Consider the following 18,308-nt stretch of genomic DNA (forward strand, 5'->3'; position numbering starts at 1 on the left):
GTATGCAAACAAGTTCAAGTCTCGTTCCCCTTGTGGAACCACTGCATCAGATACTTCAGGAGGACGAAAAAAAGAAAAACAGATTCCGTCTCATCTGTGACACTGCCCCTCCTCAACACGTCGGCATACCCCCCCCCCCCCCTCCCCCCTTGATCTCCTGCGTCTAGTTCGTCTCTCATTAGGTCCTTATCAGGCTCAACGTCCAGCTCTGACATTCCACACAGCGTCTCCTTATCTCTCTGCCCTCGTGCTGGAATGCAAGTGTGTGTGTGTGTGTGTGTGTGTGTGTGTGTGTGTGTGTGTGTGTGTGTGTGTGTGTGTGTGTGGGGCAGGAGAAAGTTGAGTGAGCGAGGGACTTGATTTAAGGGCCTTTCACTCCAAACATAACTAGAGCTATGACTTTAATAACCATAAAGATATGGTTTTAATGATCGCTCAAAGTCAAGTGGCTGGCAAGTGTCCACAGCACAACTATAACAAAGACAATGGTGAAGGATATAAAGTTTTTATGGACCACAATGGAGACAAGCTTAGCTTGATCCATGTTGCCGCTTTTACGGTGCACTGTTTGCTTTTAAATTTATGACAATAAAATACGCCATCTATCTATAGTTATTGTGCTCGATGTGAACGGCCCTTTATACCTCGTTGCGCTTGAGAATAGCCGATCTACAAGCTCACAGCGCGCTATGAGCTTGAAGATCGGCTATTTTCGGCCAAGAGAGAGAGAGAGAAGGAGAGAGAGAGAAGTGGAATGGCCTTAACAGCGGAACGCTCAATTGTTTTTCTTCTTGAATCTGCAAGGCAGCCGTCAGCAGATAATCCACAGGCAGAGCTGCCATCTGCACCTCTCTGACTGGCCAGCTAAACGTCTAGGGGGAGGGGGGGGGGGGTCTACATCAACCGCACAGAGCCCCCCCCCCCCCCCATAGGACACTGCAGGGTCCAGGGTTACGCTGGAGGAGCATAATATATGGGTTTCTGAGAAGTGCTGGTCTTTTGACAGGAATGGGGCATGGTAGCATTCTATAGGTGAACCCCCCCTCCCTCCCCCCCACCCGCCGTACTGTCTGAAACATATGGCGGAATGTTTATTTAACTTACATAAAAAACATAGCTGTGATTTCTTGTTAATGTGAGGGCTAAGACCCTTGCACCTTGAGCGCACGTGTGTGTGTGTGTGTGTGTGTGTGTGTGTGTGTGTGTGTGTGTGTGTGTGTGTGTGTGTGTGTGTGTGTGTGTGTGTGTGTGTGTGTGTGTGTGTGTGTGTGGGGCAGGAGAAAGTTGAGTGAGCGAGGGACTTGATTTAAGGGCCTTTCACTCCAAACATAACTAGAGCTATGACTTTAATAACCATAAAGATATGGTTTTAATGATCGCTCAAAGTCAAGTGGCTGGCAAGTGTCCACAGCACAACTATAACAAAGACAATGGTGAAGGATATAAAGTTTTTATGGACCACAATGGAGACAAGCTTAGCTTGATCCATGTTGCCGCTTTTACGGTGCACTGTTTGCTTTTAAATTTATGACAATAAAATACGCCATCTATCTATAGTTATTGTGCTCGATGTGAACGGCCCTTTATACCTCGTTGCGCTTGAGAATAGCCGATCTACAAGCTCACAGCGCGCTATGAGCTTGAAGATCGGCTATTTTCGGCCAAGAGAGAGAGAGAGAAGGAGAGAGAGAGAAGTGGAATGGCCTTAACAGCGGAACGCTCAATTGTTTTTCTTCTTGAATCTGCAAGGCAGCCGTCAGCAGATAATCCACAGGCAGAGCTGCCATCTGCACCTCTCTGACTGGCCAGCTAAACGTCTAGGGGGAGGGGGGGGGGGGTCTACATCAACCGCACAGAGCCCCCCCCCCCCCCATAGGACACTGCAGGGTCCAGGGTTACGCTGGAGGAGCATAATATATGGGTTTCTGAGAAGTGCTGGTCTTTTGACAGGAATGGGGCATGGTAGCATTCTATAGGTGAACCCCCCTCCCCCCCACCCGCCGTACTGTCTGAAACATATGGCGGAATGTTTATTTAACTTACATAAAAAACATAGCTGTGATTTCTTGTTAATGTGAGGGCTAAGACCCTTGCACCTTGAGCGCACACACACACACACGTGTGTGTGTGTGTGTGTGTGTGTGTGTGTGTGTGTGTGGGGTGTGGTGTGGTGTTCAGAAGGCCCTCTTCGCTGTGCTCGCTCCTATAAACATGCTGTGTGAAGAATGTAAACATGTCATGTTGCATCCAGGAGCAGACCTCCAGCCTCCATCTCTGTCTGAGGGGGAACACACACTGTCACCTTGTAACATACACACACTACACTGTGTGTTACCTAACCTGAGGGGGAACACACACTGTCACCCTGTCATATACACACACTACACTGCATGTTACCTAACCCCACGTATATGGACTCATGTCATGGCGGAACGTCTCAGTCCACTGATAGTCATAGGACTTCATCCACTGATCCGTTGTTGTATGGGACGATGTTGGGTCTCTGCTCCATCATGTCAAGTGTCTTGGGACCACTTGTTGTGATTTGGCGCCATGATAGAGTTGAATTGAATCGATATAAATCTGTAAAATCGTGTTTCCCGAGAGAGACCGAGATTTCAAGCACATCTTTATGATGTCACAGTGGCTTACTGGACATTGACAATGCTAATTCTAAGATAGAATTCTGAGAATTAATTTCCCCCCAAAATCTTTGTAGGTTTTGGATGATATTTCAAGAAACAACTCAAATAATTCAACATTGAAAACAAGACACACAAAAAATAAGCACACAAATCAACTAACGACTTGTTTGACTGAGACCAAAGCGAGGCATTAGTCATAACCCATTTTGGGCGGGAACCCCTATTTGTAACTATACCTTTCAGGACGGGAACCCCTTTTGGGGTTCTTGTTGTATACTGTTCATGTACAGTATATAGCAACATACATTTGTTGTAATTTTTGAATAAATATTAGAAGTTCTTTTAGAAATGGCGTTTTTAGAATTGGCCTCAGGTCTAAATGGGTCGTTAAAAGCCAGATTTTTACTTAGTTGCACGCTGGTTTTGAATGCCGTAAATAGCAGATCTACAAGCTCACAAAGCGCCACATTTGTGATCCGCTGTGAGCTTGTTGATCTGCTATTTACTGAGCACGACACCGGAACACCGCTAAGTAAGTACCGTAATTTCCGGACTATAAGCCGCTACCTTTTCCCCATGCTTTGAACCCTGCGGCCTATACAACGGTGCGGCTAATCTATGGATCTTTACAGCTAACGGCCACTAGGGGACCTTCTAAATCTATGGATTTCACACCTGCGGCTTACAGTCCGGTGCGGCTTGTATATGCACACATTTGTTTTTTCCCTAAATTTGGCTGGTGCGGCTTATATTCAGGTGCGCCTTATAGTCCGGAAATTACGGTATAACTGAAGCTTAAGCCCTACTGTTAAGACCTGTTGACGAATAGCTCTTAACAGACAAATAGGTGAAGTGTATAGTGAGGTACTTACACAGTGCTTATAGGTGAAGTGTATAGTGAGGTACTTACACAGTGCTTATAGGTGAAGTGTATAGTGAGGTACTTACACAGTGCTTATAGGTGAAGTGTATAGTGAGGTACTTACACAGTGCTTATAGGTGAAGTGTATAGTGAGGTACTTACACAGTGCTTATAGGTGAAGTGTATAGTGAGGTACTTACACAGTGCTTATAGGTGAAGTGTATAGTGAGGTACTTACACAGTGCTTATAGGTGAAGTGTATAGTGAGGTACTTACACAGTGCCGTTGCCTTTGGGCAGGCCCATGGCGTTGACCGTGGGAGACCCCGGGGCGGAGGAGGGCGAGGAGGGCAGCACCGACGACAGGAAGCTGGAGGCCGGGGACGGCGGCATGGAGGTGAAGGGCGAGGAGGTGTCGGAGCGCGCCGGAGACATGGCGGGAGGAGCGGGCGGAGGAGGGGGCGGGGGAGGAGGAGGAGGAGGAGGAGGAGGGGGGAAGTCGTGGGCGGCGGAGGGGCCCGACGGCGAGGACAGGCTGACGGGGCTGAGGAAGGGCGGGGGGGGAGGAGGGAAGGAGGGCGAGCCGGGCGAGGAGGAGGACTCCACGCTGGACGCCCTGGTGGTGAACGGCGGCAGCGCCACCCGGCTGAACGGCTTGTGGGCGGAGCCCGGGGAGAGGGGCGACGACAGGCCCGAGGAGGCGGGGCTGCTGCTCTGGGCGGCCGCGATGAACTGCTTGGGCCGGGCGTAGTTGAAGGTGCTGGTCATGGCTGCTGCTGCCGTGGCGCTGCTGCTCTCCAGCTCCTGGAAGGAGGGGGGAGGAGGGAGAGGAGGAGAGGGCGGGGTGGCGGGCGAGGAGGAGGGAGAGGGCGCTTCCCGTTCGGGCGGGGGCGGCGGCAACGGGGGCGCCGGAGGCGGGACTTCCTGCTCGTCTTGCGGCTGCTGCTGCCAGTTGGACGTCGCTGCTTCCAGCACCTCCTGGAGGATCTGGTCGTGGAGCTGCTTCAGCTGGAAGGCGTTCCTGTCAGGAGGGGAAAGGAGACACGCCCCACGTCAACGCTCTGACCAATGAGACCACAGCATAGCGGCGTTCACGCGTCATTTTGAATGCCATATTATGTTTTTTTCAAAAACATAATATTTGTCAAAAATGGCACATTTTGGAGGAAACAAGCTCATAACAGGTTGCAATGTGACACATTGTGACGTTATAGATTGGCTAATTTCACCCGACAGGGTAAGTGTAAGTGGTTAAATGGGACAAAGTTGAAAGGTTGAAACAGTCATTCCTTTCAAAGCACCGACACCCCCCAACTGCCCCCCGCCCCCGCCACAGAGAGACACAGATTTCAAGCACATAATAAAGATGTGCTTGACACACACACACACACACACACACACACACACGCGCGCGCACACGCACACACACACGCACACGCACACGCACACACACACACACACACACACACACACACACACACACACACACACAGTCCCTGTGACTCACACAGGCCACACAGAGACCATGAGGCACATTTTTTACTGTCTTGCAGGCTGTGATCAGCACCGTGGGGGGGGGGGGGGGGTAGTCACACAGCTGAACTACATGAGTGATAATAGCTTTCTATTAATTTCGACCATTTCGACTCTCCCAGAGTTTAATTAACACCCCAGCACTTTATGAGGTAAACACAGCCTGTTCGCCTCTTGCAATCAAACACGCAGCCGCACACATGCACACGCACACACGCACACGCACACGCACACACACACACACACACACACACACAGCATCGTAACTCAACTTATATGGCTGCTGGGGGCAGATAAGGCCTCCTCCGACAAATATGAGACACGCTGTTAAAAAAAAAACGGTTAAGAAAGCAGGCAGGCTGTCTGTCTCTAATTTGAGGCTGACACACAACCAGGCCGCACTCCCTATCCAACACATGCTGTCACAACACCACTGGCCTGGCAGGGACGTCCCAGAGCAGATGGGAGCGTTTCCCTCTGCCTGGCAGAGGAGCCTGGCGTTCCACTGTTCCACTGATGTGACGACTAAGTCCTTGTTTTGCAAGTCGAGTAAAGTCATGAGTTCATTGGGGCTCAAATCGATCAAAGTTTCATTTGATCAAGTTGAGTCTAAAGTCGTCAAATTTGTGACTTTAGACTCATTGGTGTAAAGACTAGCAGTGGTGTAAAGCAACTAAGTACATTTACTTAAGTACTGTACTTAAGTACAATTTTGAGGTATTTTTACTTTAATTAGTGGAGTATTTCCAATTTTCAATACTTTTATTTCTACTCCACTACAACTCTGAGGTAAATATTGTACTTTTACTCCACTACAATCATTTGACAACTTTAGTTACTAGTTACTTTGTAGATTTAGATTTTTGTTACTAAACATACATTAACCACTTAAGCTCTATATATATTTCGGCTATTTGAAAATAGCCGATTTACAAGCTCACAACGCGTCGCGGTGCGACGGGTTGTGAGCTTGTAGATCTGCTATTTTCAAATGATTTTTATACATTTTTAAAACTTTAAATGGGACATTCTGCATAATGAGTACTTTTACTTTTGGTACATTTTGATGCCAATACTTTTGCACTTTTACTCAAGTAAATTCAGAATTCCGGACTTTCACTTGTAAAGGAGTATTTCTACATTGCAGTATTGATACTTTTACTTAAGTAAAATATTTGAGTACTTTTTCCACCACTGATGTCAAGATTGGAGTAGTTAAACGTCATATCATGACGTATATACTACGTTAGTTCCATTGATACAGCCCGGAACACAATGGATGTGATTGATCATCAAAGTAAACATGCTCTGCAAACGCACGCGGTCCATCCATCTGACCACTTAACGGCTGCCGTGCTAAGTGGTCAGGTGGGTGGGCCGTGCTAAGTGGTCAGGTGGGTGGGCCGCGAACGCTGTTAGAGGTTTTCAAGTGGGACCTGATCCAGAGAAGGTTGGGAACACACTGTGGTGCGTAGACGCTTATTAGCCTGTGTTTACAATGTGGTTTCGCTACGGCGGGATACGGGGTGGATACAAGGGTGTTGAACGGGAATTAGTGTGTTTTTCTGTGCTCGCAGGGTGATAACCGACGAGGCCTCAGGTTAGACTGTGTGTGGGGAATGCAGGGTGTGGCCAGTGTTCCCCATGGAATTGTGTGCGTGTGTGCGTGTGTGCGTGTGCGTGTGTGTGCGCGTGCGTGCGTGTGCGTGTGTGTGTGTATGTGTGTTCTGGGAAGGAAACGGCTGCGCCAGGAGCACGGTCTGATATGCTATCAGCCTTCCAGTCCGTAACAAAGACGTGTTAAAAGGCCCGGCCTGTCAACAACACATCAGGGAATGGAGATACGTTCAATAACAGGGAAACCCGTTCGGTCGGTCTCGGACACTCTTGTTGCTTGGTTCAAGTTTGTCGAACGTTATTAACAATAAAGCCTGATTTATACGGTATTTAGAGCGTAAAATTAGCGTATATTTAGAGAGTAAAATGAAACCGGGTCCATTTGGTCCTGTTGTCTCTCCTATTGGTACCACATCAATACAGCATGGAATTGTGGACAAAATCTTACAAAATATTCAAAGTCTTGGGTCTGAGAGTCTAAATCTCATCAAACGGTGGTTCCGTGGCTCAAATGCCCAATAAATAATGGACCCTTGGTATGAAAAGGGTTGAAAAACCACTGCTTTAGGAGTTAGTAGATGGGTTACTTTTGGCCAGAAACATGACAGTGTTCTAGAGCTGGAGCTAGGATGTGGCTCACAGCATTCAGAACCAGTGGTGGAAAAAGTACTCAAATTCTCTACTTAAGTAAAAATACCAATACTGCAATATAGAAATACTCTGTTACAAGTGGAAGTCCAGAATTCAAAATTTACTTGAGTAAAAGTACAAAAGTATTGGCATCAAAATGTATTAAAGTACCAAAAGTAAAAGTACTAAATATTTGAAAATAGCCTAGGTATAAAATAGGGTTAAAGTGGTTAATGTGCATTTCATTATATCATAATTTACATCTGAAAAGTAACTAGTAACTAAAGTTTTCAAATAATTGTAGTGGAGTAAAAGTACAATATTTGCCTCTGAGATGTAGTGGAGTAAAAGTAAAAGTATTGGAAATTGGAAATACTCAAGTAAAGTACAAATACCTCAAAATTGTACTTAAGTACAGTACTTAAGTAAATGTACTTAGTTACTTTCCACCGCTGTTCAGAACAACATGACAGTGTTCTAGAGCCGGGGCTAAGATGAGGCTCACATGCATTCAGAACAGCGCTGGGATGTTCCTCTAACAGTAAGACGAGTTGTGTTGCATCATCTTTGACCAAGATCTTCATACAACATCTGTATCATTTTAAAGGCCCTTTTTGGGCACTTTGGTGCTTTTATTTTCACACGACAGTGTAGAGAGACAGGAAATTGAGCAAGAGCAGAGACAGAGAGAGAAACGAGGAGAGAGAATGATATAGGGAGAGAGAGAGAGAGAGAGAGAGAGAGAGAGAGAGAGAGAGAGAGAGAGAGAGACATAGGGAAAGGAATGGCAAGGCAGGTCTCCAGTCGGAATGGAAGCGGGGACATTGCGATTACACGGTCGACGCAACTACTGTATCCGGCCTCTTTTTCATCCGCGTGTGAGATATGCGTCTCAGGGCAGGCTAGAGCTATTGTCACTGTTCGTGACTTTTTAAAAACCCCAGGAGGGTTTTTAAAAAGGACCACTAGCTCTGGGGAACCAGGGGGAGAGGAGATGTGAACTGTTTTTAAGGGCCTTGTCCTTGTAGTGGAATGACAAGGGTCTTTGGGAAAGGTTGGAAAGGCAGCAATAAACCTCCAGTTCCTTTTAATGTCAGTGTCTGTGCGAGGAACACACATCCGAGCTGGTGTGTGCTGTCAGGAGTCCACAAGGACCCGGTTCACTTTGCCAGATCTCTTCCAGATGTGGAATAATCAGTGGAGGCTTTTATTTTTTCTTTTCTCCCCTTCCTTTCTCCCTACTATTCCTCATCTGTGAGAATGCAGAGGAACGCCCCAGCTTTATTATCCTCTGTCTGTCTGTCTGTCTGTCTGTCTGTCTGTCTGTCTGTCTGTCTGTCTCTCTTTCACTGTTAAGTACATACGTACAGTATATAGTAGATATACTTTGCTGCACGTGGTGTTGCGCACGATAGCCGATCGACAAGCCCACAGCGCGTCGCAGCGCGCCCCGTCGTGAGCTCGCCGATCTGCCATTGACGCTGTGCGACAGTCGGCGCGTGACCCGAGTATAACTCCGGCTTCAGACACGCAAATCAAATGGAGGAGGTGAAACGCTTAGGAAACAAGACGCGTCCAACCGCACAAGCCAGAATCAGTGGGCTGACTGATTGGTCTATCCCAGCCAGTTTATTTTCGGCGTGTTCCAACTCCCCCCCCTACTCCCCCCCGCCCCCCCCCCCCCCCTGCAGAGCATCCAGCGTGCCCAAACAAACAGTCATTATATTCGATAGAGCCTATAACGCAATCACTCTTGATCTGTCACGACTCGTGGCTTCGCTCGCAAGGGTGTGGGTGTGGTGTGTGTGTGTGTGTGTGTGTGTGTGTGTGTGTGTGTGTGTGTGTGTGTGTGTGTGTGTGTGTGTGTGTGTGTGTGTGCATGTGCGTACGGGCGGTTGTTGTTGTGGGAAGGGTGGTGGATGAACTATTGAGGAGAGGGAGGGGGGTCACTGATCACAAGAGCAGGAGAGTGGGGATGATCTGTCCTTGTTTCTTTGTCTTCGGTGTGTGTCTGCTGCTGCTGCTGCTTGCTGTACATTTTCCTTTACGCTCCCCCCTCCCCCCCTCCCCCCCTCCCCTTTAGGTCTCCTGTTCAGGCCTCCGCCGAAAAAGAGTTGCTTTTTACAGGAATAGTTTGGCAGCTCCCGGAGCCTACAGCGGTTCCGACGCGGTTTCATTCCTTTTTTGGCTGTGCTCTCTCTGTGCGCCGGGGCAGAAGCTGGGCCGGGCCCCGGCCCCGCCACTCATGCGGAGGGGAAACGCACTTAATTTCCTCCTCAGCGCCTTGTCTATCTCTCCCTCTCCCTCCCCCTCCCTCTCTCTCTCTCCCTCTCTCTCCCTCTCTCTCTCTCCCCAACAGACCCCATTTACTGCCTCTTCGGCATGAGGAGAACTCAGAGACCTTCTCAAAAAGTTCTGCACGGCGTGCCTGTGATTGTAATACCCGCCTGATGGCTCCCAGCCCACACAGAGAATATCACATTATATAAAGCTAGCTAAATATATCTGAAATTATGCCGGGGAGATTTTTTTAGTTATTTTTTTTCTCCCCCTCCTCTCGGTGGAATTCTCCTGAGTGGGTCCTGAGCGGGGAGGCAGTGTGTGGACGATAGCCAGCTGTAACTGACATCACCCCCTTGCCTTAAAAGGTGCGCTTTTCTTTGTATATCAAGCTGCTGATTCCAAACAAACTGCCTTCATTCATTACAAAGACGCCACATCTGTCCAACTCGCTCTCTCTCTCTCATTCTAGAAATCTAGATCTACCTCCTCTGTCTGTCTGTCTGTCTGTCTGTCTGTCTGTCTGTCTGTCTGTCTGTCTGTCTGTCTGTCTGTCTGTCTGTGTGTCTGTGTCTAAGCATGGTCAGTAATTTCCCATTCAAGCAGTCACACAGAATTTGTGTCTGTTATGTAATCACTTACAAAACGATAACGTCGTTGTACGTCAAATAGCGAAAGTCGTATTTTCGCAGAAAGTTCGCCAAATGTTTATGCATTTTGCCCGATGTTCATCCGTTTTGGCCGAATGTTCATTCCATATTTGGCAGAATGTTCGCCTGTTACGGCGTAGCCCAGAATAGGGACGGCTCTGGCTATGCTTCACGTAATAACCCAATCGATTCGGCCTGCCACCTTTAAAGGGCACCGCTGGTGATCCACTTCAATCTGAATAACAGGGTCGCTCGACGGGACGGCAGTTTTGTTGGGACGATCCTTTCACCGCAGCGAGTGTAAAAAGGTCAGCACTTCGCCGTTCGTACTGTGGGCATCCATGGTTCAATGGCCCGTGCAAAGGACAGCACAAACGCTGTGTGAACGCGGTGACCCAGCAGAGTCCAGCCAGACCGCGCTGACCGCTCACAGCTGGACGGGGCCGTCCTGGACCCAGACTGCCCTCTCCGACCCACATCCAACTGCCTCGCTGTCATTTGGACTGAATGCAGGCCTGCGCTGAATATACTCTGTAAATTTAACTCAGAGCGTGTAAAATTGAACTTCAACTCAGAGCGTACAATATAAGAGTGGACAGTACGCTCAGTGTACAAATGGAGCATTTAACTCGGAGCGTGTGCAGATGGAACCAACGGACCCTTATGGGTCTTTTTTTTCCTACCACTTTGTGAAACGGTTATGCCTATAAGTGCAAAAGCCTGTAAATTTGGTGAAATTCATTCATTCAAATATCATTCTTCACTAGCACCATTTATTTTTCTATTTTAGATTCAAATTCTTATAGAATAGAAATTTGACCTGAAAGTATAAAACTCGACTAAATGTTAACATACAGTAGAGTACAGTATAAAGCTTTGTATGTGTGAACATACAAATAAAATAGGATACATCTTGAATGCTGTGAAATTCACAAAAGGGTCATTTATAAAGTCACTAAATGAATGGCAAAGGAACAGCCCGCATTTCTCTCTCTAATCTCTCTCTCTCTCTCTCTTCCTAGTCTTCCCTGTGGTGGAGAGGGGAGGGCTGTCGCCATGCCAACGGCCCTGTGTTTTCGCTGTGGTGTGGCGAGCCAACTGGCCTGAGAGAGAGAGAGAGAGAGAGAGAGAGAGAGAGAGAGAGAGAGAGAGGAGAGAGAGAGAGAGAGAGAGAGAGAGAGAGAGAGAGAGAATTAAGCCTGATTTATGCTTCGTCTCACCACAGTGTCGAGCGCCGACCGTAGCCGATCTACAAGCCCACAACACGTCGCATCCGCGACGTGTTGTGGGCTTGTAGATCGGCTACGGTCGGCGCTCGACTTCCGCAGTACGGCGAAGCAGAAACTAGGCATCGCAGTCCAACTGTAACACTACATTAGCCTAACCTCTCCGCCCTACATTCGCCGGTATAAATAGGCAAAGCAGTTAAAAAACGCTATTTTTCTTTCTTCTCATCCTTGAAAAAAACACTTTCTCTTGGGCCAGCGTCCCGTCTGTAAATTCTTTAAAGATGTAAAGTGAGATGCGGGGAGAGAGAAAAAAAAAACCCCGAAAGCCTTGTTTGAATTGACTTCCCGCTGTCCGGCGATATAAAGTGAAATTGAGGGGGAAGGCTTTATCTTTTTTTCAGGTTCCGATACGGAAACATTACTGGCGTCACTGAACTTGATGGGCCCGGGCTTAGCTTTATGGTGCAGCTAACGCTGGAGTAAGTGCGTCTTTAACTCCTAACTAAATCACAACCATGCCCGGGCCGGCCCCGGCTAGCTGCCGCAGGAGTTCGCCAGATGCTCGCTCCTCTCTCTCTCTCTCTCTCTCTATCTCTGTTCCGGCAATCCTTTTTAATCAATGAAGACTTTAATTAGCTTGCCTAATGGTCGTGTTTACCCAGCGAGGCTTGTTTGTGCTTCCTGGAGACAACAAAAGGCCTGGGGGTGGACGAAGCAAGTAACAGGGTAGACACTGTGTAGTTATTTTATCCTGACGGCAGGGCACGGTCAGTGTTGCCATGTCTGCTTATTATAAACAACTTTGGCACTTGTTTTTCTGTAAAGTTGCTTGTAAATATTGGTAGTTGCGGGTTGCGTTTTTTTTTTGGGGCTCGTTTCTAAAGTGTAGTTGCTTTTTTGGGGCTTCCTTCCTAATGTTGTCTAAAAAAAGTGGTTCTCAAACATTTTGATGTCAAGGACATGTATTTGTCGGCGTACCCTCATGTGAAAATGTTTTGTGCCAGGGACCTAGTCGAATGATTTTTGTATAGGCCTGTCTGCTTGTTTCTCTCACGAAAATCTGGCAACACTGGGCCATTTACCGGCTAGCCTCTCAGGCTTTTTAACAGCCGTCCTGCCCGTCTGGGTTCTTGCAGGGGAGCGCCTCGTTAGTGCCGCCACTGCTGCAGCTGACCAGCGGGGAAGACGAGGGAGAAGAAGAAGACGAGACGTTTTATTGGCCTCCGACCCCATGACAGGAAGCCGGCAGAGGGGAGGACAGGAAGTTGTTGAGCGCAAACAATAGCTGGTAATAAGGGGGTTTCCTTCTGTAAACAAACAACATGAGAGGAGCTTCCTGTAGTGACCGACCGTGGCGGCGTTCTTTGTTCCTCGTTAAAATGAAGGCCCGGCCGGCACGATGCGAGGCCATCTGCTAACTTCCCCAGTTTCCTGGAGCTCGTACGACAGGTGTTGAGTTGGTAAAAAAAGAGGGGGAGAGGGGAGGGGGGGGTATATCTGCTTGTTTGCGTTTCCCAGTAACATTTGTTTGCGCGTTAAGTCTTTGGCTTAGGGAGAAGTGTGACCTTGTCGAGGGTGAGCGATGCAATACCAAACAATCAGATGGCGCGAGCTCGCCGGGTATATCACACCTCCAAAAACAAACACATGGCCCTGTCACCCGCCGTTGGAAAACAGGTTACGTAACCACATAGCTGGAGTCTAAAAGGCCTGATTTATGCATGGCCGTACGACGGTGTCGCGTGGAGAACACAGCCGATCTACAAGCCTACAACGTGTCGCTTCCGCGGAGCGCTGTAGGCTTGTAGATCGGCTCTGTTCGTGGCGCGGCGAGGTATGAACCGGGCTTAAGCGTGGCCCCGTCCCGGAGCTTATCACCGCAGGAATGTAAGGTGAATCATTGTAGGGAAAGTAGTGTGCCACTGCGTACGGGGGCGACCACAGCCACAGTCACACTGGGGTGAGATATGTGTTGTTTTGGAGCGCCTACACAGTGAAATGTAACTATTGAGAGTGAGAAAATGGACCCTTACTAGAGCCGGACCGATATGTGGGGCCGATGGGCCAATGTGTCTAGATTTGTAACCTTTTTAACCTCACGTTTGAGCTTGTAGTTCACCAATTTTTTAAATGTATGAATATAGGGCTTAAATGGATGAATAAAGAGAGTTCAGTTGATGTCTCAAAATGTATTAACTCAATTCAAAATTTTGCACTTTTTGAAAGAATATCGGCATCGGCAATCGGTGGTCTTGGACTTCAAAATCGGGATCACTGTCGGACGGCCACAGTCAGGCTCTAACCCTTATCCATCTTCACGCTCTCAAACAGTTAAATAAGAACTGCTGATTTTACTGTGTACACACTCACACAGGATCCAAAATGTGCGGACCTGCTTCTTTACCTTTGAGCTGTGTGTACACACACACACACACACACACCCACACACACACACACACCCACACACACACCCCCACACACACACACAAACACACCTGGTTCATAGCTGACTGACATGCATCGACCACGGAGCATTGCATCATCAAAACAACGCGTCAAACTGAACTCGCTCGACTCCTTCCAGAAAGCAAAAGGCTGTGACAGCGTGACGAGTAGGGCTGACAGGCTGTGACTAAACGTCCGTGTGTCTGACTGCCTGGACGTAACCGCTGGCTGACAGACAGACAGACAGACAGACAGACAGACAGACAGACAGACAGACAGACAGACAGACAGACAGACAGACAGACGGATGAGAAGCTGTGTGATCGCTGCATGTGTCAGCTGGTGTTGCTGCAACTCCCTTTTTTACCACAGCGACCTTCCAACCTGTGGGCCGGGGCCCGCCGTGTGGGCCGTGACTCCGCGAGGGTACGGCCTTTGGGCCCCCCCAAATACTGTGTAATTAGCACAACACTAAGATTTTAATGGCAATATACTGTACATTGATATTAACCCATTGAGACCTGAAGCCGATTCTACATGTCTCCCTAAATCTCAACAGTTTTCTGAAAAAACTTATGTTTCTATATCAGTGGTTCTCAAACTTTTTCATGTCAAGGACCCCCAAAATGATATGTATTTGGCCGCGGACCCCCATCAAAATATTTTGTTCCAGGGACCCCCAGAAGCAAAGATTTGAGTTAAAATGTTCGCTTTAAAAATATATATTTTCAAAGATTTTCACGAATTTTCACGAATTTTCAAAAATAGCAGATCTACAAGCTCGTAGCGCGGCACTCGGTGCCGCGCTATGAGCTTGTAGATCTGCTATTTTTGAATAGCCCAAAGTGTAAAATAATGCTTTTTAGCTCAAATCTAGAAATGAGACAGTTCCAGTCTCAATGGGTTAAGACAAATATCGTTGTCTGGCCCGAAAACACAATCGATTGTATTGATCATTAAAATAAAAATGCACCCGGCCCACCCATCTGACCACTTAACACGGCAGCATAAACTAAAGTGGGCCCTGATCCAGAGAGGGTTTGGAACCACGTTCTTTTACGAGCTTCTGAATGACTTGCCTGAGGGATGACAGAGACTGAGGAACTGTCTTTTGCAGTATGTGTGTGTGTGTGTGTGTGTGTGTGTGTGTGTGTGTGTGTGTGTGTGTGTGTGTGTGTGTGTGTGTGTGTTGGAAAAAGTACTCAAATGTTTTAATTAAGTAAAAAGTATCAATACTGCAATGTAGAAATACTCTGTTACAAGTACTGTAAACGTCCGGAATTCAAAATGTAGTAAAAGTACAAAAGTATTGGTATCAAAATGTACTTAAGGCACCAAAAGTAAAAGTACTCATTATGCAGAATGTCCAATTTCACAAGTTTTCAAATGTATAAAAGAAATATTTTGAAAATAGCAGATCTACAAGCTCACAATGCGCCGCATTGTGAGCTTGTAGATCGGCTATTTTCAAATGGCTGAAATGTATATAGGGCTGAAGTGGGTAATGTATGTTTTGTGATAATAATCAAAATCTACAAAGTAACTAGTAACTTAAGTTTTAAAATTAATTGTAGTGGAGTAAAAGTACAACATTTGCCTCTGAGATGTAGTGGAGTAGTAAAAGTACAGAAATGTGTTAATACTCCAGTAAAGTAAAAAATACCTCAAAATTGCAATTAAGTACAGTACCTGAGTAAATGTATTTAGTTACTTTCCACCACTGGTATTTGGTGTGTGTGTGTGTGTGTGTGTGTGTGTGTGTGTGTGTGTGTGTGTGTGTGTGTGTGTGTGTGTGTGTGTGTTTGTGTGTGTGTTGGGTGGGGAAGGCTGATAATGATGGTTTACTGGATTCCAAAGAAAACATGGCAGATATCCATCATCAGGCCCAGCAGAGTGTTTAGCTCACAGGAGATAAATCACTCCACAAGATAAACTCTCATACATAAACAGGCAAAGCAACGTGTATCTCCACAGAGCAACGTCTAAATATTGTTCACACAATATAATAAACTCTATGGGCGGGCGGTGGTTCTTGGGGGGGGGGGGGGGGGGGGTCTAGGGGGTCCCCAGTTGAAGTAATTAATATGGTATTAATATAGTAGTTAACAATCATTTTATCCATTTAAATGTTGGCTATTCAAAAATCGCAGATGTACAAGCTCAAGCTTGTACATCTGCTATTTTGAAGTTTCTTTGAAAAATGATTGAACATTTTGAATAATTTAGATTTTTTTAAACACAAATCTTCTCTTCTGGGGGTCCCTGGCACAAACTCTTTTCAGATGGGGGTGTTCCCAAATACATATAAATTTGGGGGTCCTTGACTTGAAAACGTTTGAGAAGCACTGCTCTATGGGTGGTACAGTGGCTCTCTCTCACAAACACACACACACACACACACACACACACACACACACACACACACACACACACACACACACACACACACACACACACACACACCACACACACACACACACACACACACACAACACACACACACACACACACACACCCCTTTCCTTTGTCTCTACAGTGTATTATGTACTAAAGTAGAAATACCACACAAGTATAATCTCGAACTCTCATCAGCAAACTGAAGTGGAGCTCTTAAATCCAGGTGTGCTCACATAAATACAGAACACACACACACTACAACAACACATAATGAGGCTATTGGAGCTTAATGGTGTCCAAAATGCTGTCCAAGTCCTGGGCGGAGGTTTATAACCCAGGATAACAAGCTGACCTGACCCATATCATCAGCTGACACACACACACACACACACACACACACACACACACACCACACACACACACACACACAACACACACACACACCACACACACACACACACACACACACACACACACACACACACACACACACACACACACACACACACACACTCCCTTCCTCTCTGCGAGCGAGCGGAGAGAGAGAGAGAGAGAGAGAGCACAGGCTCAGCGGAACTCCGTCCACTTTCCAACAACAGCCCCAGGATCATCCCACAGGCCTGGCGTGACGAACCCTCTGAACTTGGGGTGCTGTTTGGGGAGAACCCCGACATTGGGGGAGGGGGGGGGTCTGTCTGTCTGTCTCTGACGTGACGCCATGTACGCGCCACAGTAACAGAGAACAAAAGACTTACAGTAAGAGATTGAGCATCATGTCGCGCGCTGCGACATGATGAGCGTGTTGAGTTTGTAAATCAACTATATTCCAACACGAGACACCGGCGCGCAAACTAAGAATAAATCAGCCTTCAAACTGTCATCATCGCTGTCTGCTTGATGAAGTGGCGTAAAGTAGCTAAGTACATTTAGTCAAGTACTGTACTTAATTTTACTCCAGTAAACTTTTACTTTGCTGAGCATTTCCAATGTTCAGTACTTGTACTTTTACTCCACTACAATTATATGAAAAACTTTAGTTACTAGTTACTTTTGTAACTTGGATTATTATAACAAAAACATACATTAACCACTTCAGCCTTACATACACTTCAGACATACATTTCGGCCATTTGAAAATAGCCGATCTACAAGCTCACAATGCGTCGGAGCTTGTAGTTCTGCTATTTTCAAAAGATTTGTACACATTTTATACATTTGAAAACTTGAGAAACGGGACATTCTGCACAGGGACATTCTTCAGTCAATTTTGAATTCAGGATTTTTCTTGTAACAGAGTATTTCTACATTGCAGTATTGATACTTTTACTAAAGAAAAAAAAAATCCACCACTGGCCTTGATGTCTCTCTCCGTACCTTATTGCGACTTATTTCTCAACCTCGATAAATTTTCTCTCGCCCCCCCCCCCGCATCCCTCCTCCCTTTGTAAACCCCCATCCCCCTCCTCTCTCCTCTCCCTCGCTCTCGTCTCTGACTCCTAATTGCACACACACCACATAAAACAGAAACAGACTGTTTTCCTTCCCCCCTACCCTACCCCCCCCCCCCTGGTCTCTGTAGAAAGGCTTGCACAGAGCGTTTGTCTTATTCCAACCAGACCCTGTGGTTCACACCCCCCCGTTTACTCCCCTCCTTTCTCCCTCGTTTTCTGTTCAATAACCTCCCTCTGTACAGCCTAGACGTTTCATAGAGAAGGTGGGTGAAGGTGCAAGAGGACCCTATTTCTTTCTCTCTCTTTCTTTCTCTCTCTCTCTCTCTCTATTTTTTCCCTTCTCTGTATAGCTGGAATGCTCACGGAATTCTTAGCCTGGCTTGGAATGGGAAAGACATCGCCATCAAATGGGATTAGCGAGCAGGAGAGCAAGTCGGAGGAGAATGAGGGGAAGAGAGAGGAGAGAGAGAGAGGAGAGAGAGAGAGGATGAGAGAGAGAGAGAGAGAGAGAGAGGGAGAGATGAGAGAGAGAGAGAGAGAGAGAAGGAGGTATGAGCGTCTGGCAGATAG

The 18,308-nt window shown here is 47.0% G+C and overlaps 1 protein-coding gene across 2 annotated transcripts in view; it reads right to left on the minus strand.

The window, feature by feature from the left end:
- Positions 1-18,308, minus strand: part of palld (palladin, cytoskeletal associated protein) — a 123,170-nt gene that overhangs the window by 21,868 nt on the left and 82,994 nt on the right. For both annotated transcript variants that reach the window (XM_080431322.1, XM_080431323.1), the window contains one exon: positions 3,784-4,527. In XM_080431322.1, the coding sequence (XP_080287448.1) occupies positions 3,784-4,527 (744 nt within the window). The remainder of the gene's footprint in view (positions 1-3,783; positions 4,528-18,308) is intronic.

The sequence above is a fragment of the Gymnoscopelus braueri genome, assembly GCF_963280865.1.
Source record: "Gymnoscopelus braueri genome assembly, chromosome: 6".
Taxonomy (NCBI): Eukaryota; Metazoa; Chordata; class Actinopteri; order Myctophiformes; family Myctophidae; genus Gymnoscopelus; species Gymnoscopelus braueri.